Source organism: Schistocerca serialis, chromosome 1 (assembly GCF_023864345.2).
Source record: "Schistocerca serialis cubense isolate TAMUIC-IGC-003099 chromosome 1, iqSchSeri2.2, whole genome shotgun sequence".
In the NCBI taxonomy this organism is placed as follows: Eukaryota; Metazoa; Arthropoda; class Insecta; order Orthoptera; family Acrididae; genus Schistocerca; species Schistocerca serialis.
Genome location: NC_064638.1, coordinates 1175009752 through 1175034340, shown reverse-complemented (window position 1 = coordinate 1175034340; position 24589 = coordinate 1175009752). Strand labels below are relative to the sequence as shown.

At 43.5% G+C, this 24589-nt stretch overlaps 1 protein-coding gene across 1 annotated transcript in view; it reads left to right on the top strand.

Moving 5' to 3' along the window:
* The window catches only part of LOC126456342 (trypsin-like), a 187074-nt gene that overhangs the window by 30832 nt on the left and 131653 nt on the right, over positions 1-24589 (top strand). Inside the window, exon 3 of the mRNA XM_050092098.1 lies at positions 7906-8093. Within this exon, the coding sequence (XP_049948055.1) occupies positions 7906-8093 (188 nt within the window). The remainder of the gene's footprint in view (positions 1-7905; positions 8094-24589) is intronic.

Below are 24589 nucleotides of genomic sequence, written 5' to 3'. Positions count from 1 at the left end.
GAACCTTTCTTTTATTTCCATCATTCCTTCCTCGATGTACAGATTGACGAGTAGGGGCGAAAGGCTACAGCCTTGTCTTACACCCTTCTTAATACGAGCACTTCGTTCTTGATGGTCCACTCTTATTATTCCCTCTTGGTTGTTGTACAGCACCCTTATTGCACTTACGTCAGTCTGGTCATTCGAGTAGTTGTGTTGCCATTTATGAAGAACATTCCAGGGGGTGTTTTACAACAGAATAACGCTCGTCCGCAGACAGCTGTTGTAACCCAGCATGCTCTACAGCGTCGACATGTTGCCTTGTCCTGCTCGATCACCTGATCTTTCTACGATCGAGCACATAAGGGACATCATTGGATGACAACTCCAGCCTCATCCATAAACAGCTTTAAGCGTCCTTGTATTCACTGACGAAGTGCAACAGTCATGGAAATTCGTCCCATATACTGACATCCGTCGCCTGTGAAACACAATGCATGCACCTTTGCACGCTTGCATTCAACATTCTGGTGTTTAAACCAGTTACTAATGTACCGGCATTTCACATTTGTAATGGTTTATCTCGCGCTTATGTTAACCTGTGATCTTGCTATGTAAATCACTTAAGTATGTTAACTAGAGAAATGTATTCCAGAAATATTATTTCTCTACATTAATTATATTTTGGTGTTGCGATTTTTTTTTCGCCAGTGCGTTTACCTCCTTCAGTTAGATCATTACGAGTATCCCTCAGTCATGTGAATACGTCTTCGTCACATAGACGGGATGTGTGTAATAGGTTTGTCAGTGATGTCTCAAATATACAAAAATGATTTTGTCCACTCTATGTGCAGGTATCTGCAAAGAATGCAGATTTAAAATACTTTGGTAAAAGACTGATGATGCCAGCTGAATGACTGGGAATCAGTTCCACAGAAAAAGTGTAGAGCGTTGGATGTTGAAATTTTGCTGTCAAAGAACAAAGCATCTATCCTAAGTAGACGAATACCATTGTAACCACTGTTAACAATGAGGTATTATAGAAACATAGCTTATTCGAGAAACTGAACTTCAACCGTGCTTGCCACCAAAATAGAGCAGGTCTATATTTCATAAGCAACTTTTGTTTAAAGAAATGAACACACCGCCAGTTGGCTGCATTGTTCATTATTTAATTACGACCCATGTTTCTGTCTTTTATGCCATTTTCAAGTGACTGAATTTATTTCATTAACATACACTCCTGGAAATGGAAAAAAGAACACATTGACACCGGTGTGTCAGACCCACCATACTTGCTCCGGACACTGCGAGAGGGCTGTACAAGCAATGATCACACGCACGGCACAGCGGACACACCAGGAACCGCGGTGTTGGCCGTCGAATGGCGCTAGCTGCGCAGCATTTGTGCACCGCCGCCGTCAGTGTCAGCCAGTTTGCCGTGGCATACGGAGCTCCATCGCAGTCTTTAACACTGGTAGCATGCCGCGACAGCGTGGACGTGAACCGTATGTGCAGTTGACGGACTTTGAGCGAGGGCGTATTGTGGGCATGCGGGAGGCCGGGTGGACGTACCGCCGAATTGCTCAACACGTGGGGCGTGAGGTCTCCACAGTACATCGATGTTGTCGCCAGTGGTCGGCGAAAGGTGCACGTGCCCGTCGACCTGGGACCGGACCGCAGCGACGCACGGATGCACGCCAAGACCGTAGGATCCTACGCAGTGCCGTAGGGGACCACACCGCCACTTCCCAGCAAATTAGGGACACTGTTGCTCCTGGGGTATCGGCGAGGACCATTCGCAACCGTCTCCATGAATCTGGGCTACGGTCCCGCACACCGTTAGGCCGTCTTCCGCTCACGCCCCAACATCGTGCAGCCCGCCTCCAGTGGTGTCGCGACAGGCGTGAATGGAGGGACGAATGGAGACGTGTCGTCTTCAGCGATGAGAGTCGCTTCTGCCTTGGTGCCAATGATGGTCGTATGCGTGTTTGGGACCGTGCAGGTGAGCGCCACAATCACGACTGCATACGACCGAGGCACATAGGGCCAACACCCGGCATCATGGGGTGGGGAGCGATCTCCTACAATGGCCGTACACCACTGGTGATCGTCGAGGGGACACTGAATAGTGCACGGTACATCCAAACCGTCATCGAACCCATCGTTCTACCATTCCTAGACCGGCAAGGGAACTTACTGTTCCAACAGGACAATGTACGTCCGCATGTATCCCGTGCCACCCAACGTGCTCTAGAAGGTGTAAGTCAACTACACTGGCCAGCAAGATCTCCGGATCTGTCCCCCATTGAGCATGTTTGGGACTGGATGAAGCGTCGTCTCACGCGGTCTGCACGTCCAGCACGAACGCTGGTCCAACTGAGGCGCCAGGTGGAAATGGCATGGCAAGCCGTTCCACAGGACTACATCCAGCATCTCTACGATCGTCTCCATGGGAGAATAGCAGCCTGCATTGCTGCGAAAGGTGGATATACACTGTACTAGTGCCGACATTGTGCATGCTCTGTTGCCTGTGTCTATGTGCCTGTGGTTCTGTCAGTGTGATCATGTGATGTATCTGACCCCAGGAATGTGTCAATAAAGTTTCCCCTTCCTGGGACAATGAATTCACGGTGTTCTTATTTCAATTTCCAGGAGTGTATATTGTAGGACGTCAAGCTCAAACTTGGCCATAAATTAAGAAAAATATTCGCACCCCACGAATGATATCGAAGTGACACCGTGGACAAGTTATAGTGCATTACAGAAAACGGAACTCAGCGGAAGCTAATACTATTTTCGATTAGAAAAGGTTGGTGGGTGCAACTGAAGCTTCAGAAGCATAGTTACATTAGCCAAGCTTCTTCTTTCGTACTTCAGAAGAGTCGAACAGAAGCTTTCTTGTCATTTTGACATGTGTCCTGCAGAAAGAAAGTAGTGTAGATATATACATCGATGAGCAGTTATACGGCCTATGATTATTACTAAAGACATCATTAAAGCACTGAACGGCAGGGCTACGGCGACCATTACCGTGTAGTTCGTACATGGTGGAGAAGGAGTTACCTGTAATTTTCTGAGAGCAACTTGAGAAAAATTAGAAAAGATGAAAATGTAAAAGTCGATGGCCAGAACTAAGTTTGAACACCCCCCCCCCCCCCCCCCACACCCCCCCCTACCACCTTACACATGTAGTTTCAAAATGGTTCAAATGGCTCTGAGCACTATGAGACTTAACTTCTGAGGTCATCATTCAACTAGAACTTTTTTTTTTGTCATCAGTCTACTGACTGGTTTGATGCGGCCCGCCACGAATTCCTTTCCTGTGCTAACCTCTTCATTTCAGAGTAGCACTTGCAACCTACGTCCTCAATTATTTGCTTGACGTATTCCAATCTCTGTCTTCCTCTACAGTTTTTGCCCTCTACAGCTCCCTCAAGTACCATGGAAGTCATTCCCTCATGTCTTAGAAGATGTCCTATCATCCTGTCCCTTCTCCTTATCAGTGTTTTCCACATATTCCTTTCCTCTCCGATTCTGCGTAGAACCTCCTCATTCTTTACCTTATCAGTCCACCTAATTTTCAACATTCGTCTATAGCACCACATCTCAAATGCTTCGATTCTCTTCTGTTCCGGTTTTCCCACAGTCCATGTTTCACTACCATACAATGATGTACTCCAGACGTACATCCTCAGAAATTTCTTCCTCAAATTAAGGCTGGTATTTGATATTAGTAGACTTCTCTTGGCCAGAAATGCCTTTTTTGCCATAGTGAGTCTGCTTTCGATGTCCTCCTTGCTCCGTCCGTCATTGGTTATTTTACTGCCTAGCTAGCAGAATTTCGTAACTTCATTGACTTCGTGACCATCAACCCTGATGTTAAGTTTCTCGCTGTTCTCATTTCTACTACTTCTCATTATCTTCGGCTTTCTCCAATTTACTCTCAAACCATACTGTGTACTCATTAGACTGTTCATTCCGTTCAGCATATCATTTAATTCCTCTTCACTTTCACTCAGGATAGCAATGTCATCAGCGAATCGTATCATTGATATCCTTTCACCTTGTATTTTAATTCCACTCCTGAACCTTTCTTTTATTTCCATCATTGCTTCCTCGATGTACAGATTGACGAGTAGGGGCGAAAGGCTACAGCCTTGTCTTACACCCTTCTTAATACGAGCACTTCGTTCTTGATGGTCCACTCTTATTATTCCCTCTTGGTTGTTGTACATATTGTACATGATCCTGTCTCTCCCTATAGCATCAGAATCTCGAACAGCTTGCACCATTTTATATTTTCGAACGCTTTTTCCAGGTCGACAAATCCTATGAAAGTGTCTTGATTTTTCTTCAGCCTTGCTTCCATTATTAGCCGTAACGTCAGAATTGCCTCTCTCGCCCCTTTACTTTCCCTAAAGCCAAACTGATCGTCACCTAGCGCATTCTCAATTTTCTTTTCCATTCTTCTGTATATTATTCTTGTAAGCAGCTTAGATGCATGAGCTGTTAAGCTGATTGTGCGATAATTCTCGCACTTGTCAGCTCTTGCCGTCTTCGGAATTGTGTGGATGATGCTTTTCCGAAAGTCAGATGGTATATCGCCAGACTCATATATTCTACACACCAACGTGAATAGTCGTTTTGTAGCCACTTCCCCCAATGATTTTAGAAATTCTGATGGAATGTTATCTATCCCTTCTGCCTTATTTGACCGTAAGTCCTCCAAAGCTCTTTTAAATTCCGATTCTAATACTGGATCCCCTATCTCTTCTAAATCGACTCCTGTTTCTTCTTCTATTACATCAGACAAATCTTCACCCTCATAGAGGTTTTCGATGTATTCTTTCCACCTATCTGCTCTCTCCTCTGCATTTAACAGTGGAATTCCCGTTGCACTCTTAATGTTACCACCGTTGCTTTTAATGTCACCAAAGGTTGTTTTGACTTTCCTGTATGCTGAGTCTGTCCTTCCGACAATCATATCTTTTTCGATGTCTTCACATTTTTCCTGCAGCCATTTCGTCTTAGCTTCCCTGCACTTCCTATTTATTTCATTCTTCAGCGACTTGTATTTCTGTATTCCTGATTTTCCCGGAACGTGTTTGTACTTCCTCCTTTCATCAATCAACTGAAGTATTTCTTCTGTTACCCATGGTTTCTTCGCAGCTACCTTCTTTGTACCTATGTTTTCCTTCCCAACTTCTGTGATGGCCCTTTTTAGAGATGTCCATTCCTCTTCAACTGTACTGCCTACTGCGCTATTCCTTATTGCTGTATCTACAGCGTTAGAGAACTTCAAACGTATCTCGTCATTCCATAGTACTTCCGTATCCCACTTCTTTGAGTATTGATTCTTCCTGACTAATGTCTTGAACTTCAGCCTACTTTTCATCACTACTATATTGTGATCTGATTCTGTATCTGCTCCTGGGTACGCCTTACAATCCAGTATCTGATTTCGGAATCTCTTTCTGACCATGATGTAATCTAATTGAAATATTTCCGTATCTCCCGGCCTTTTCCAAGTATACCTCCTCCTCTTGTGATTCTTGAACAGGGTATTCGCTATTACTAGCTGAAACTTGTTACAGAACTCAATTAGTCTTTCTCCTCTTTCATTCCTTGTCCCAAGCCCATATTCTCCTGTAACCTTTTCTTCTATTCCTTCCCCTACAACTGCATTCCAGTCGCCCATGACTATTAGATTTTCGTCCCCCTTTACATACTGCATTACCCTTTCAGTATCCTCATACACTTTCTCTATCTGTTCATCTTCAGCTTGCGACGTCGGCATGTGTATCTGAACTATCGCTGTCGGTGTTGGTCTGCTGTCGATTCTGATTAGGACAACCCGGTCACTGAACTGTTCACAGTAACACACCCTCTGCCCTACCTAGCTATTCATAACGAATCCTACACCTGTTATACCATTTTCTGCTGCTGTTGATATTACCCGATACTCATCTGACCAGAAATTCTTGTCTTCCTTCCACTTCACTTCACTGACCCCTGCTATATCTAGATTGAGCCTTTGCATTTCCCTTTTCAGATTTTCTAGTTTCCCTACCACGTTCAAGCTTCTGACATTCCACGCCCCGACTCGTAGAACGTTATCCTTTTTTTCTCATGGTAACCTCCCCCTTGGCAGTCCCCTCCCGGAGATCCGAATGGGGGACTATTCCGGAATCTTTTGCCAATGGAGAGATCATCATGACACTTCTTCAAATACAGGCCACATGTCCTGTGGATACACGTTAAGTGTCTTTAATGCAGTGGTTTCCATTGCCTTCTGCATCCTCATGTCATGATCATTGCTGTTCTTCCGCCTTTAGGGGCAATTTCCCACCCCTAGGACAAGAGAGTGCCCTGAACCTCTATCCGCTCCTCCGCCCTCTTTGACAAGGCCGTTGGCAGAATGAGGCTGACTTCTTATGCCGGAAGTCTTTGGCCGCCAATGCTGATTATTTATCGAAATTTAGGCAGTGGCGGGGATCGAACCCGGGACCGAAGACGTTTTGATTATGAATCAAAGACGCTACCCGTAGACCACGGGTCCTAGAACTTACAACTACTTAAACCTAACTAACCTAAGGACATCCCACATATCCATGCCCGAGGCAGGATTCGAACCTGCGACCGTAGCGGTCGCGCGGTTCCAGACTGTAGCGCCTAGAACCGCTCGCCCACTCCAGCCGGTTCAAAAAATGGCTCTGAGCACTATGGGATTTAACATCTGAGGTCATCAGTCCTCTAGAACTGAGAATTACGTAAACCTAACTAACCTAAGGACATCACACACATCCATGCCCGAGGCAGGATTCGAACCTGCAATTGTAGCGGTCGCGCGGTTCCTGACTGACGCACCTAGAACCGCTCGGCCACACCGGCCGGCACTCCGGCCAGCTTGCACATGTAGATGCAACATTCCCAACCAATGGTGAAATAGCGGTACTATTGCAACTCCCTTGTCATCGGCTACTTTGCGGTATTGTTTAAATTTGCTGGCATTTTACAGCGAACTGACTGGACTACTTCCGTTAACATTATGCCACTGACATTGTTATCTCACTCTGTGTCGTTACTTCCTCTGCTCAAAGCACTGCGCCTGGTATTTCTCAAATAGGATACTTTCTGGGAGCGAAAATTTCTCTAATTTCTCCACCCTGCCCTTCAATGAGAAAATTTCTCAAGGAGAAAGTGCAACTCAGGCGCTAAATGAAATTAAGAACAGACTTTAGACATGTCTGCAGACTTTACAGAAAAAATCTATGCCACGTTTGAATTTAATAATTTGTACGTGGTTACTGTAGGAGGTAAGACTTTAAACTTCATACAAATGTGGGTTAAATACTGACCAAAAAAATCTGGTATGAAATGCGGTATGAAATTTAAGAGCACCCAGTCGCCGAGGAAGATATTTTGGTACTCAACGAAAATAAAAACTATTTCAATGAGTTCAATAACTTTTGAAATTACTTCCTATGTTTCAAATTGTTTCTGGATGCAAAACGTTCGTCCTGTTTCGAAAACATTCACCTAACTCTGATTCTAATAAAAATTAGAAACAGCTACTTCCTATACTTAGAGAAATTATATACAAGTATTACATACATGAAGTGTCAGTGATAGATTTTAAAGCTATTTTCTGTCACTGTGGAGTGTGGAGCACTCTCTGCAGAGATACAACAATATTGCAGCTTCAGACCTTAAATGTGAGATGAGTCCTAATTTAAATTAGATTGTAATTTATGATGTTCTTATTATTTATTTCTATGTTGTGTTAAAATATTGAGCTCTTCTAATGGTGGGCCTATTATAGAAGATTCACATCATACATTTTTGTGCTTAAATACTGGGTTTTGAAAACTGGAACATACTAGCGTAACTCTAGTGTAAGAAAAGACTGTTCTTTTTTCACAGTACTTTGGACAGATTCAAGATGGCCTGCGCAAAGTGGACATACACATATGGCAGCAGTGGCTGTGTGAGTCCGTGTGGCATGACATCAATTACAACGTCCACCCTACGCAGATCTGTGCAATTCGTTTCAAGAATAACAAGCACTACGACGCCTGCACTGTAAGTAAACGACGAGCTGGTGGTGAAAAGTATGCCGGGACGAGGAAGGGCCTTTTCTCTGCCTCTTACAGAGTGGGGGAGTTGTTGTACCTGGAGGATAGTGTGCCTAGGAACATATGATGTTTCCTAATCAGTGTTTCAATCTAGCGACTGATTTTAGAATCACATGAAGGAGGATAGTGTATCTAGGAACACTTGATGTTTCCTGGTCAGTGTTTCAGTCTCGCGACTGATTTTAGAATCACGTGAAGGAACGGGCTCTAGAAACTGCCATAAGCAGTTTGTGGGACTGGCTACTGTTTTATTGTTGAGAGACGTGAGGTTCTGTTTTGTGTAGCTTTTGTAAATTATACGAGTTGTGCATATTTAAGTGTTATTTAGTATATTAAATCTATCTGGAGGATACTGTAAATTCTTCTGTTACAGAGTTTCATGGTGAGTAAAATTCCTTACTTATTTAATACTAGTTGCATGACGTGTGGATCGTTAAGCCACACTTTGTCAGTTGTGCACCGTGTTGTTTCCTGAAAAAGAAGAAGGTCTTCGAACATGGAACACGTGTTATTTGCAAACGGGTCGACGCCCAACACTGCATTCCCTCATCATCGCACTAGGTCTGTATCCGGGGGCGCCGAGTGGAGATGCTGCAAGGGGAAGGGGAGAGAGGAAATAAAGGCAGCACCGAGCAGGTAGCTCGTGGGTTGCATGCACCTGGAAAACCCATTGTGTTTGTTGTTTTAACAGTGGAAGCAAGCTGTTGTGTCAGTGTGCACACTCTATGAGAAAACAGGGATGTGGGAACCCGAAGAGGGCAACTGTGACTGGAGGCACAGCAGCGATGTGGCCCGAGGAGCTGGCTGAGGATAAAAATCTTGCAACAAGAACTGGGTAGCACTGACAGCAACCACCTCATAATCGTTAACTCTGCCAGCTGTGATAAGATGGACGAAGACCGACTGCCACACAGTCAGAGAGCAGACCATGTGTGACTGAGATGCTTTGACACCACCTATATTTGTCCGGTATCAGGCTGAAGACTAGTTGGGATTCTGTTGCGCACTCAAAGACATTGTGAAATAAAACATCATCATCAAATGCCTTGACAATGACGCTCTACTAGAGGTTCGAATGGACTCTGCGCTGACTATGAGGCTCTCAAGCCTCTCTGCAGCCAATACATTGTTCTAGGACGAGAGAAGGTGCAACCAAAGAAGAAAATGGCAGCAATCAAGGCGCTCTTCAGAGGAATACCATGGCTTTGAAATAGACACACAGTCTGCGGAGGTACGCTACCTGCTGGGTTCAGAGAAGTGGCTGTCAGTCTACATAACAGAACCAATAAGGAGAAAAACATGTCTGGATAAAAAAAAACCTACAGCAGGACTGCCAAAAGAAGAAGCTGCCACGCTTGTTATTGTCTTGGCTGTAGACATAGCTGAGATCCAGAAAAGAAGAAAGGAAGCCAAACTGGTCTATGAACTGAACAAGGTCATGAGCTTTGACGTGAAAGTGGAGCCTCTCCCGGTGGGACTCGTCACTTAGTCGCAGTGCTATAAGTACCAAGAAGAGGAGTATGTAGCAAAATACTGCTGCAATCAGCCAGTGTGTGCCGAGTGGTCTGTCAAGCACGACAGTCCAGCTTTCCGAGAGGAAATAAGACCAACTGGCATGCCCCCACTGTGGTAGTTCACATGTCGCAAGATGGTGTGGCTGCAGAGTCTTTGCTGGCCGAAACCACGCCAGCGAAATGCAACAGTGGATGACGTTCCAAGCGACGAAGAAGACGTTCCAGGCGAGTTCGGCACGCACCGACCACGTCAAAAAGAGGCGTCGAAGGAGGTGAAGATGCAGCAAGGACGCAACTTCACCCATAGAGCAGACCAGAGGCGAGACGGAAGTGGTCCCCTTCCTGCACGGTCAGCTGCCCCCAACGTCGGTGAGGATGGTGGAGGGAGTAACCAGCAGGACACTGTAGAATGAAGGCAGTGAGCACCAGATCGCCGAGAAGTCTAAGGCACTGCAGTCGCAGAAAATGGCACACCAACAGGCTGTGAGAAGGACGATACACGTGCCGACATCGACGCCGCTCTGTAAGAGGCTGACTCTCACTTTAGTATGACGCTCCATACGGGAATGCAAGCGGCCTGCTTCCTGCTGAGAGATATCTAGTATTGTCGGCCATAATTAGATGCAAAAGTGGTGCAGATGGGCGCATGGTGGCCTCATGCTGCAACACTGAGAGATGCAGACCTGCCCTGCTAGATCATAGAGCAAGAAGCCGATGATGAGCAAATGCACAACACAAATGCCAGAGATCAACAGAAAAGACAGAATCTCAGTCATCTGAACAGAAAGAACTGACCAAGTAGTGCAAACCATCGAATTCTTCAACAGCTGTAATTAAGTAATAAACACAGAATGGCAGGAAAGGTCTATCCCAAACGAAGACGAACAGGACTACAAATGGCAACGTAACTGGCTGTTCTACCGCCACTATGTGGAGAAGGTCAACGCCCAGTGTCAAAAACTCACCACCAAGAAGAAGACTTCACTGACCCAAGGTGATGACCCTTGGAAAAAAAAAGCACTACAAAACAAGGTGAAGCCACCAACAGTTCTGGCCAAGGGTTTTGGAATTTTCCCTGCAGCTGCAAGTTGAATGACTGAACTACCCCTTGAAACTCCTACTACAATGCAGGGGTCGACGACAGGGCCGGCAAGCGCTCCAATTGCGAGACGCTACCAAATATTCCCTACCCCCTCCCAAAAATAATTCCTCTTGGCATAATCACAAACAAAATAAAGATGGAAACAGAACGATCTTAGTTTAAGACATTGGCTGGGAAAGTGCGACTATGTATCACTAGTTAAGACAGCCTTCCTCTGTAAGAGAAAAGAATGAAATGCGCTGGAGAAAAAAATATCACTCGCACTGGCAGCAGTATCACTGGCTTCATCCGATCGTCGGTGCTGAAGACATCTGAGGCTGTGTGTCTTTTTTGAGATGCGAAAGCAGAATGGTCATATCATGGCCAGGCAGGGCTGTCGATGACAGTGTCTTCACTGACATAGTCATCACCGCCGTCAGCATTACCACAGGTGTAGCGCTTGCCGACCCTGTCGTCGACCCCTGCATTCAGCGCCATCTGTCGCATGTATGCTGAACTAGGTGGTCTGGTATAGCTCTCGTATTTCGAGTTACTCTGATCGAGAAAACTGTCTTTAAAAGCAAAATATCATGTTTCTACTAGTGCCTATGCCAGACAATAAGAGGCATAGGCAACGCCGATGCAAATGACAGGTCAAGATGATTACAGGCCAGGAAAATGTGTCCCATACGGCCACAGCCAGCATGATCATCTCGATATACTTAGAGAAAATCCAGATGCAAGAAGGAGAGACAAGTGCCTCCACCACTCGTTAACTCACCTCAGACGAATCCAAAAACTGTGTTATTGCCCTGCCTCCGGCACTCTTGGAAAATGCGCAGGGTATAAGTCGTAGGAAGAACTAGACGCCGCCATCGCCAAAGTCATACGAGGAGATTAATGTGCAAGGCGAGGAACAATGGGAGTTTACTGACGTTGTCCTTTGCATCTCAATAAGTACATGACGACGCCAAGGAGTTTCTGACTGAACACCTTGTCACAGAGACTGTACCCAGGGATCTCAGAAGGCGCGAGACTGTGAAGGCGACTTTGCATGGCCTACCACTGGCTTGTGACGACACGGGTTCTACTGAGTCATAGACCTGCATCAGGTGATAAACAGGGAATGGCCGCCGGTCAACCAGTTTGTCGGCTCAGCCTGGCACAAGAAGAACAAAGACATCATTCATGTCTGGAGGCTGGCGTGATTAGAGGTCGAAGTCGCACCATCGTTGCTGGAAAGGACTGAGCAAGGCTTCTGCTGCCAGCAGCTGGGTCATGTGGCAAATATTGCTGAAACGCTGAGGTGCGTGCAAAATGTTCACAAACTCATGTAAGGACCACATGCTCCTGTCCAAATGTCACTGCACTAACATATGTCAACTGCGGCGGCAACCATGTGGCTAGCTTTCGGGGCTGCCCTCACTTAATGGATTGTCGCCACGAAAAGAAGCCAAAACGCAGGCGCGGAAAGAAGGACCACACGACTGAACCTCCCATCCCTGCTCCACCAAGAAGACAATGAGCACCTGCTACCCAACCAGGGGACGCCAACAAGTCGACAGAGTACGCAGCAATCTGCAAGAGGATGGCGGAAAGAATCTGACTACTGTCGAAGCAGTACGTAGCTGTCCTGACGGCAGCCGTGGAGGAAACCCTCCAACTGATCCCTCCCACAACCATCGCGATAGCACCACACACCGTTGTCATTTGAAGGAAGACAGAACCTGGGGATAGTAGAAGAATGCAGCCAGTAACCTCAGATACCGCTAAATCGCAACGAACTGACAGGGATGCTGCAAAGGAGCCCACGGATGCGGCCGCACCTGCCGCCCCAAAAGCCAACAGGTCATCCGCCGCCAGACGACCGCACCACAGAGCTACAACTCGCCTCACGCGACGCGATACCCAGGAAGGCAGTGCTAGAAAGACAAGCCATTCAGATGGAGCCCACGATACCTGTAGAACAGCGTACAGATGGAATCCTGTACACATTCAATACCAGCCAGGTCTCCCCTCAGGCAATGGTAGGGGCTGCCACACCAGAGACACCTGCTTCCTCACCCATACCGCACTGGGCTGCTGGGATGAACGACAGAATCAAGAAAAGCATACAGGGCCAGATGGGCAGCATCTGTGAATGGGTCCAACAATCGCTTCCGAAATATGCCCATACTTGCAAGTGTAAAGCAACCCCATACTGGCGCAGAGCCCCACCTAGAGGCGGGCTGGCCGCTGTGGCTAAGCGATTCTAGGCGCTTCCGTCTGGAACCGCGCGACCGCTACGGTCGCAGGTTCGAATGCTGCCTCCAGCATGGATGTGTGTGATGTCCTTAGGTTAGTTAGTTTTAAGTAGTTCTAAGTTCTAGGTGACTGATGACCTCAGATGTTAAGTCCCATAGTGCTCAGAGCCGTTTGCACCATTTGAACCTCGTGGTGGCTGGCTTGGGAATTCCAAGTTCGAATAAAATCACGGACATTTCTTCAAATGCCAAATAACCTGTGTTCAGCACCAACATACATACCAATACATTGAAAATCAGCTAAGGTGATTGGGCCTGTTCAGTAATGTATGTAAAAAAAAAAGTTATCATTCAGTCACCAGGAACGCCTGAAGATGGCAAGAAGTCGACTTGCCGTAATATCTGGCCTTTTAGACGACACCACCCGACTGAATAACCGAGAACTATTCAGAATTAAAAATATAATAAAAACAGTCTCCACCACATAAAATACACTGCCAGAAAAGAATATTAATAAGTCCTTTTAGACACTTCCAGTTCACTTAAGATTTATTGGTGCAGCAGTACATATTGGAGTATACGAAATGATTACATTTACATGTCACTAGCACAAGAGGTTCTGAGGTACAAAGTATAGACCCATGCTGAAACACGCATATTAGTACATGTTGCAGCCTCCACAGCCACCACGGCAACCACTGACTCTAGCATCCAGTCGATCGTACAAATGATGAATACATTCCTGGTATATGTAACACCACGCCTGCTCGACCTCTTCAGATAGTTCTGTAAGAGTTGTTCGTTGAAGAGTCGCATGAGTCACTTCTTATCTCGTCACATCCCACATGTGCTCGATTGGAGACAAGTCCAGAAATCGTGCGGCCCAGGGGAGCTGTGTGTGTGTGTGTGTGTGTGTGTGTGTGTGTGTGTGTGTGCGCGCGCGCGCGCTCACTATCTTGTTGGAATAACTCTTTAGCGCCCCCCCCCCCCCCTCAGAAACACTAAAGGCGAAGAAGAATTGTAGCTTATTGCACCTTCATAATGCCTTGAGTGGGGCCAGTGTATCTTGGACGAATTCACTGTCCAGGAAGTGCTCACCAGGTCTATGTCGTACAACAGATTTTATTGCTAAAGATTGCGGTGCGCCATTCCATCGTCCAAGTGATCCTCTGGCGGCACCAGTCGAGCCGTGCACGTCGATGCTGTGGCGTGAGTGGAAGACGGGCTGGAAGTGTGTGTGGCTGCAGTCCCACTGCTAACACCTTGTTTGCCACAGTTTCGTGTGTATGTCTGTAGTCACACTGGTAACAACCAGTTCTCAACATTTCGTGTTGATATGTCGGCGCTCACAAGCCCTCTTATCTGTGCTATGGCAGCTGTACAGTCTGCCATTGCTGCTCTCATAATAAGACGATCCTGGTGGGCATCTGTTCTGTGGGGACGTCCAGAATCTCGTCTGCCTACAGTAGTGAGAATGATCACGTGGCTACTGATACGAGCATCGTTGCACAATCGACGCAGCATGTCCAACTTGTGTGGCAATTCTCCGAAAGGACCATGCCACCACTCTGAGAGGCACAATTTGATCTATTTCAAACTCGCTCAGTTGGGTGTAGAAAGCATGAGTGCTTCTCTGTGGTATGGTTTCCTCCTTGCTTTGCACATTTGCACTACTGTGGGACATCAGGCTGTGAGCATTCCCTATTAAAGTGCAGACACAGATGACTCTCTGTAGCTATGCCAATATGCTATCAACTATCCCCCCAGCTGGCATATGCTATCACTGGATCAAAATCGTCATAGTCTTTCCAAGTATACTAATTTTTTTCTGGCAATGTATTTCATTTTTAAAAAAACTGCAATTGATTTCGATTAATGTCTCATAATCTGCAGACCATTATGTGCTGACTGCTGGAGCTGGTGGCATGAAGCACTAACTGCTCTAGGCTGGAGTGAAGAGCAAATGTTTCATAATCACATTGGAGTATAGGAAGAAACTGATTATTTAACTAGCATATTTCATTTGATGTCTTTAGTTCATCTCTATTTCTCAGTTATGTTTGTACATATGTTGAAGATATGAAAACCATTAAAATGTATAAATGCTCTTTATATATATCTAGCAGGGCAGACACAGATTGCTCTCTGTAGCTATGCCAATATGCTATCTACTATCACCCCATATATATATATATATATATATATATATATATATATATATATAGGCTGTTTATAAATGAATATTGGGGTTTTAACGCTTTATAATATTTAGCATATTAAACTTACAGTTATAAATGATATGTCAAATGAAAGAGCAACTCAAACAGTTTTACCAACAACCTTATAAATGTTCAGTGTGAGCACCATTCGTCACACAGCACACATCAAGTCTATAGCTGAGTTCTTCCCAAATGTTGATAAGTGTGTCTTCAGTGATTGTAGAAACAGCTGCTTCAGTCCGGTTTCTTAATTCAGGGAGGTCTGCTGGTAGCGGAGGCATGTACACACGATCCTTGATGAAGCCCCAAAGGAAAAAATCGCATGGCGTTAGGTCGGGTGAACATGGAGACCATGCAAAGCAAGCCCTGCCATGGGCCCCTTGTGGCCTATCCAGCGCTTGGGTACAGTGAAGTTCAACCAACCGCATACTTCGCTATGCCAGTGAACATTTATAAGGTTCTTGATAAAACTGTTTGAGTTGCTCTTTCATTTGACATATAATTTGTAACTGTAAGTTTAATGTAATAAATGTTATAAAGCATTAAAACCACGATATTCATTTATAAACAACCTGTATTCACTGGAGCAGTGTGTTTAAGTAGGCCTTACTAGTATATAGAAACAGGTTAATAATTCGAAAGCTAGAGTATCAAGTTTCCTTTCAAACGTGGTAAACGAAAATTTCAATATGTATAAAACAGAATTATCATCAGTCGAAGTAAACGAAGTAAATATCATGAATTTATTTGAGAAATGAATTTTTGTAGAGTTAAGTTCACATTTCATTCGGAAAGGTAAAGATTAGCAGTTTTATTCGAACCCCTAATATTAGTTGCTTGTAATGTTGTTTTATAATATGTTTCGATAAATAACATGGTGTAAATTTCGATTGCAATCAATATCTTAATTAAAATACTGAGATTTATGTTTAGAGATGTGAATAACAGTTTATCCTGATAATTAATATTTTAACATTAGTTGAGTGAAAAGAAACGTGTAAAACGTTAAGAATGATCAGAATATATCTTTCTAAAATATGATGCTCTACACATACTACAAGCAACTTTATCACTTTGCAGGGTGATGAAGGGGGTCCGCTTCTCTACGAGGGAAAGGTTGTGGGGCTGGTGTCGTGGGGACACTTTTGTGGTGAGCCCCCCTACCCCTCAGTCTACACACGTGTCTCCAGTTATCTGGACTGGATCACTGAGAAGACCAGTGGATCACGGGTGTAGTACTACAGACAGTGACTTTGTATTTGCTACAGGCCTTAAATACCTGTAAAATTAACATTGTGGATTATAAGAATATGTTATCGATATTATCCTCTGTCTAGAAGTGACAATAAAATTCCAGTCAAAACATTATTTGGTGGCAATCTTGTACTCAATCTGTGACACTGGGTCAAGCTCACTCTCATTCGTAAAACGTATTCATAAATTATTACACTTATAAATCACTTTTCTACTTTTCCATATTTTACAAAAAACAAATGTTATCTCGTAGTTTAAACAATGTTAAAATATGTAGTAAGAGCTAATGCATTACATTTGCGGATACATAATGCTTATCATGCAAAGTTGGTCTCAGTGTTAGGGTTTGATCCTTTGTTCCTGTGTAACCTGTTGAAAAATTTCGTCCACGATCGTTTAAATGTCAAGCAGCTGGAATATTATGTTGCTTTCAACCATATTGTTCTTTTATTTGGATGTTCTTGAACCCAAACTTACCCTCACATGTTTGACACTTTCCAAACATAGCTTGTGCAATTTTCTTGAGCCATAGAAAGAACACAAGCCATCAGAGCACAACATTTAGCAAATTAAGCAAATGCTAAACCCACTCTATTCTATTTTATCCAACTGTAAGGCTATCGCCGGCCTGAGTGGCCGAGCGGTTCTCGGCGCTACAGTCTGGAACCGCGCGACCGCTACAGTCGCAGGTTCGAATCTTGCCTCTCGCATGGATGTGTGTGATGTCCTTAGGTTACTTAGGTTTAAGTAGTTCTAAGTTCTAGGGGACTGATGACCTCAGAAGTTAAGTCCCATAGTGCTCAGAGACATTTGAACCATTTTGTAACGCTATCTATTCTTTTATTTGGATGTTCTTGAACCCAAACTTACCCTCACATGTTTGACACTTTCCAAACATAGCTTGTGCAATTTTCTTGAGCCATAGAAAGAACACAAGCCATCAGAGCACAACATTTAGCAAATTAAGCAAATGCTAAACCCACTCTATTCTATTTTATCCAACTGTAAGGCTATCGCCGGCCTGAGTGGCCGAGCGGTTCTCGGCGCTACAGTCTGGAACCGCGCGACCGCTACAGTCGCAGGTTCGAATCTTGCCTCTGGCATGGATGTGTGTGATGTCCTTAGGTTACTTAGGTTTAAGTAGTTCTAAGTTCTAGGGGACTGATGACCTCAGAAGTTAAGTCCCATAGTGCTCAGAGACATTTGAACCATTTTGTAACGCTATCTGACGCATCTCTGACGCACTTGGCACCAAAAATGCATTACACATTGCACGTCCAGCTTCACGTACGTTCTAGAATAGGATATAGTAAAAATTTGTGTTAACGGTACTGTCTTAAGTGAAACTGTTTCTGAAATTTCATTTATAAATTCTTTTCTGAAAAATAATTATTTAAGTAATGAATTATAGGCTCTATTACCAATACCAAATGCTACAGATTTTGACGATATGAAAAATAGGATCTTCCTGTTACTTTATAAAATATATTTCATTTTCGATGGCAAAATAAAAAAAAATTATGAATGAAAACAGAAATTTTGTTTACAAGAGAATTGAAGAGTAACAATATTGTATTTACTGTAAATTTGTTTTGGGTCGGTTAAGTTGTTAATTGTGGTTACTTATTTTCATGGAAGAAGATTGATATTAGAAAATATGTCGATATAAATAATAAAAATATAGTAAAAGAATTATTATTTGGTAATCAGATATCTTCAGAAATATCTAATTTAAGAAATATGTCATTTAAGTAAGGAAATTAACCCAGGTGTTAATGTGTGAAAAGTACGAGGAGGCTAGGTTCGTTACACAGTGCAAGGTTAAAAAACGCAATTAATTGGGTTAGTCATCAAGTTATAATTACCACATCGAATAATTCAAGATGAACATTCAGCCTTCAATACGAGACATTTTTCACGACAATGGATGACGTGGTGGGGGCCTTGGTTGTAGATGTATGCGTTTGAGCTCTACAGGAGACGTTTCGAGAATCGAGTATACTCTCATTGTGGCTACATCTGCCACGCAATTCTTTCCTCGACTGTGGAGAGAGTGACAAATCATTGCGTACCACGTTAGGAGAATACAGTGAGTAGGGCAACATGTGACAGCACAAAGAATCAGAGTGCGTGAGTGAGTCTTGCGTAGCATGAGCTCGGGTGTTGTCGTCCGTCGATAACACTACCTTAGTGTGCCTCGCCGCTTCGTACCGTCAGTGTCCAGCAACTCTGTATAGATATTTCAGAAGAATGCTCCTGTGACTGTTTACGGGCATAATGTTATACTGAATGGGTGTGAGCAGTCGTTGGAAGCTCCGAGCGGCGACGACCTGTTTATAACTGATCCAGGGATGATTCAGCTTTCTCCTCGCTTGTGACAGGCCGGCCTTCGAGCAGTAGGGGCCTCCATTTCTGAAGCGACTACCGGTTCTTCAGAGAGAGATGGTCCGTCGCTTCCTGCTAACGAAGAGAACACAGCAAGTGCCATAACGCGATTTCCCGGAAACTCAGTAGAATAAATGCAAAAAATAAGCGAACACACGTCTCGTCTTATCCGTACCGTAGACAAGCGGCCGTTTCCGATATAAATTAGACCTCTTTAGCGCGCGATAACTTCAGCATAAGTGGGGGCATAGAGGCTACCACACCGCTTCTAACTTTTGCGTCCCCTGTTCGAAACCAAATTATTATTTTTATTTTCCTTTTTTTTTTTTCATTTATGACCCATTTCCGTAGAAGGTTACTACGAGAATGCTTTTTATCAAGTCAGGAGATACAAGGGCGTCATATGAATTTCAAAATTACAAGTGGGTTTCTCAAAAGGGTCATACATTTATTATGTATTTGTACGGAATTTTCAGGAGCTGCAATCTTTTTAAATTGTCATATTCTTACTAATGTCAGTTCTTCATTCTTGCATTTTATTCTTATACTTATTCACCAGGAAGATTTGATGCATTCTCTTGGACGATACCAACCGTAGAAGCATTCTAAACAAAAATTCCGAACGCCATGAGCATCGAGCGAAGGCAGGTTTGTCACAGCAGCATTTCTTCTTATGAATCTCGTTCTGGAAACAAACGTCGTTAAGATTGCTGAAGATATCACACGTTGGCAAATATGTCGCAGCAAATCACACATAACGAATTACTTTTCCCAAAACTGGAGCTTCCATTTGATTATGAGTCAAGATACACGATAAGAGTTTCACCGAAAATAATTTCAAATAATTTTCCATTCATTTTTTTAATTCATTCACCAAAGAAACGATTAATAGATGAATAAGCGTAACGCTATTTCAATATACGTCCTAAAACATTCATGTAGTAGTAATCTTCCATGCATGTGGTGGCTAAATGAGAAACAATAATGAAAATAATAGTTGGGTTTCGAACACGGACACGAAAGCGTGAAACCATGACGCGAGACACATTTTTTTAAATTTATGATTTATTGTGGTTAAATACATGAAATAAATCCTTCTTCTCGATGACAGCAAAAGAAAAGTATAACTTCCACTCAATAGTGAAAAATTTAATGATGCTAAAATAAACTGTGCCTGAAGGCTTTCATTTGAGGAGATCGAAAAATCCTTCTTCCACTAACAATTTAAAATTTAACATTGAACATAAAACTTTTTTCTTGTAAAATGAAGTACAAGTTAAAAGAAAAAAGTGCGTCTTTTGCTCTTCATGCGTAATCATTAAAGGCTAATATCTATGATGTCCGTATCGGGTTTTTCTATTTCAAGGTTCTAAAACAGTTCACATAATGCACATTTTTGTTGTTGTTATTGGTTCTTGTGAGGAGTTGACGCTGAGTCGTTAGGTATACTCAGTAATCTTCATTACTCATCTTTTCTTCCTTTAAGATGTAATACACTGTGTGCCCTCTTATCCAGTTGACAGCATTCCATTCCGTTGCTGGATATGGCACTGTGTCTGGAGTTCGAAAATCTGCGGCGGTGAACATGTTAGGAGAGGTTCTGTTGACGATAACTAACTTCTACTTAACTGTACGCCAAATGTCTTTCACACTCAAACCAGTCTTCGTCGGTGTCATGAAGGTTGCACGCCGCGCACATAGGCGACTTTGCGAGATGGACTGTATGCAGTTGGGAATTAGCTGATACTTTCCTGTTGACAGCTTTATACCATGTCGCCTTCGCCCTGAAGGGTAAGTTCCTGTCATGGATATTTCTCCAAATAGCAGACCAGTCGTTGCTGGGATATTTCTTTTCAATGAAAATTGCCTTCTTTCGTGTCCATCAGACAAGTATACACGTTTTTTACTTTCATCACCTCCTGTTCTGAGAGCCTCGGTGAGATGTAACTGAATTCAACGAGGAAGTATTTCAAATGATAAAGAACGTTGGTGTATATCTATAGGTGGTTGAAGGCTGGAAAGAGCAATTCCATTCAGCAAATGGGCTGTCAAGTTGTTTGGAGACTTTTTCCACATCTTATATGTTCGCACACATATAACCTCGTAATTTTTGTGATAAAACACCCACAGCCATCCTTACGATGTCATTTGCTATATGGCTACCAGTTTCGGTGCTTCAGTGCACCATTTTCAGACCTTATCTGACATTGAGGGGGTTAACACCATCCGTATACACGATTCAACAGTGACCAACATCAATAGTTTGTGGTTGGAGAGACAACATCGTTATTACAGGTAGTGTGAAAAAAAAAAACAGCTACTGATATTGGCCAGTGTACGTTTACATCGTAATGACGGCTGTAGGTATTCCATGTCATTACATGAGTGAACGGCCAACGTCCCTCAGACCTCCAATCACAAGGGCGGACATAGAGAAACAAGTAAATTGTTGTTGACGTTGGTGAATTTTAATTCTCCATTCCCTACGCGCAGTGTTAGTGTGTCGAACTTCACTTTAATGATATTGCCTTGACTCACAATGTTTCCGAGGTCCGACAAAATTCTTTTGGTTATTTCTGTGGGTATCGGCAAGGTATATATATATATATATGTATATATATATATATATATATATATATATATATATATATATATATATATATATCAGTTTGGTTTTCTATATCTCTTCAAGTTGCCTCAGACTGTTTGCTGGTACAGACACTCCTATGCTTACAAAAAGCTTTTTCTAATTAACCGACATGGTATGACGGATGTTGCTTCTAAATTCAGTACCCACGGATTTTAATTTGGGTGCTTTCGTCAGTTCTCCTAGATATTGCAAGCATATCCTCTGCCTACGTACATGATGCCTCACTTCTTTTTGTTCAGCTGGGCACCAGATGCAAGTTCGTACGTGAGTACAATCTGAAGTGCTTGCGCTACTTCACCTTCATTCGTGGCCAGGACGCCCACATTGTCTGCATAGGCGTTGCACACTATTTTCTTGCCATTAATATGCCGTTCTGGAGCTGTTGTACGATTGTCGAGAGAAGAGCTTCTATTGCAATTGCGAATAGGACTATTGGCATGAGGCACCCGTGTCTTATGGTAATGGGCATCTCAATCTTCTTACTTAGCTGTACATTAATGATTATTCGTCCTGTGCTGGTTTTGAAAACCTGTTGAGTAATCCGCTTGATTCATGATAAGAATCCCATTGCTCCCGTTGATGATCAATTCTGTCAAACTCCTTCTCGACGTCTAATGACACTAATGTACATTTTATGCGGCCGACTTCTGAGGTTGGTATTAGATCCCTATAGTCCCATGTTCCTAATGGATGTTATTGTATTTCACTGCACATGTCTGGTAAGGCCGGCCGGAGTGGCCGTGCGGTTCTAGGCGCTACAGTCTGGAGCCGAGCGACCGCTACGGTCGCAGGTTCGAATCCTGCCTCGGGCATGGATGTGTGTGATTTCCTTAGGTTAGTTAGGTTTAATTAGTTCTAAGTTCTAGGCGACTGATGACCTCAGAAGTTAAGTCGCATAGCGCTCAGTGCCATTAGTCTGGTAAGTACCGCTGATGGAGTTTATTACCCTATTCGTTATGCTACCTAAAACGCAGACCATGTTCTTGCAATCGCCGTTGAGCCATGTGATTGGTTGCAGATTTTCAACTCCTTTGCTTCCTGAATTTCTAGAATTTAGAACTAATAGTCCTTCAGAAAACTCTTTGGGGATGTCGGAATCTCCGTTTATGAACACGTTGAGCTTGCATAGCCGTTTGCTTTTCATTTGTGGCCAGAAAACGTGGCAGAATTCTACTGGAATGACATCAGGTCCTGGAGATATAGCTTTAGGGTACAACGCCGTCAGTGACATTGCAGGGAGAAGGAAGTGCTTCTCTGGGCGGTATCACTAATCTCGTGTCTTACTGCTTTGGTAAGTCCCTCGTAGCACAGTAGTAGCGCTCAGTCGCCAGGTTCCATGTAGGTGGTGATCCTGCTGAAGTGGAGTGTTTAGGGATGCCAGTTGTTGTCAACAACGTTTGTACTATACTTGTTTTAATATAGAAATTGCTCTGTCACACACGTCACAGAATCAGAATTTGCCGGCTCTGGACTACGCCGTTATATCTGACCCTTTACACACATTAACACTGTTTTCTCGCTTTACTTAATGATAGACACTGCCCATGACACGAGACGTTCTGATGACTAATAACTTGACTTTATATCTTGTTTAATAGCTGGAATATGCACTCGCGACCGTTCTTTTAGAGCCGCCCCGGCTACTCGACCGTGCGTTGTGAGTGACTCCTCGCGACTAATTCGCCCTGTCTTCCCGAAGGACAAGAGAGACCCCCCCCTTCCTCCCTCAGCCAATACGGACACTTCTCTCGTTTCCTACATACATATAAATATCCAAACTTTCAGCCAATGGGCGTTCAGATCGCTGTTGCTAGGCGGATTTGACGTCACGTTTGTGGACATTGTGGCGAAAGTTTGTCTCAGAACACTGTCTCAGATTGTAAGATCCTAATCCAGAATAGTCGAATCTTATCCCTACTAAGGTTGCACAACATTGCCTCCTATGATTTCATCACTGATACTCCTTGCTGACGCTTAATTGTCAAATGTACATGTAGCCTGGCTGCTACTGAGCATTCCCGATGGCATAAATACGCCTAACACTTGGCTTAAACACGTGAGGGGAATGCACATATGCATTACAGGGACTCTGTGCTGTTGCTTCTTTCAGCTCGTCCTCCTCTATCTTACCCGAGAGATTTTCCGTTTCTTCTGTGCTAATTCTGCCTTGTAAGCTCCTATAGAGATCTTGCCACACGTTGTCGTCAGTATGTTTGTTAGACCTTAGCTCTGAGATATGTCTGTGAACTGCATCCTTTATTTCATTCTCTTTTATAGAAGTTGTTTCGTCATTTTGGACTTTAGGTCTCAAATAGGTCTGTGAACTGCGTCCTTCATTTCATTCTCTTTTATAAATGTTGTTTCATCATTTCACTTAATTTCTGTCAGTATTTTTCTGTCTCTTCTCTTATTCTCACGAATCACGCGGTACATAGCTGTTTCTTCCCTCTTTTATGATATTCTGCATTCTCGCCCATATTTTAGTAGCTTCCGCCTGCTGCCGTTTCAAAGCTAAAATGTTTGCTTTGATTTTCTGGATCCTTTTATAATTGTCAATTATTCGTGCCTCAATGGTGTACAAATTTCTAGGAGAGTTAAAATAAAACTCAGTCTCTTTTTTGTACCAAAAACTTTTCTGTCATGAGTATTCAGAATTTCTCTTTTCTTTAGCTTCGCGCACTGCATCCACCAAGCTATGGAAGAATTATATAAAACAATTCTGCTTTCGCATTCTTTCCATATGTTGGTAAATACCACACCACATTCCTTATCTTTCAGATGTGAAATATTTATTTTCCATTAAGTCCCTAGATTGATAAGTATTTTGCTTCTACAAATTACGTATAACTATGTACTCGTATGCAACATGATTAGAGAAAATAGTGGGCCCACTCTTCGGACTGGAGGACGCGCTTTTTTAAATAAATTGATACATAAATCCTGTCCAGTTTGCTTGCCAGGTAACTGGCACAGAAGCTGAAACCAGGCGCCGCACCATGGGTATGTTGTCACGAATCAGTTAGCTGCAACTGATAGACTATACGCTCTAGTTCTAAGCATTTACTTGAGATCGGTATTTGATCTTTTGGACTGAGAACAGAATTAAAGTCGCTGGCTAACACTACG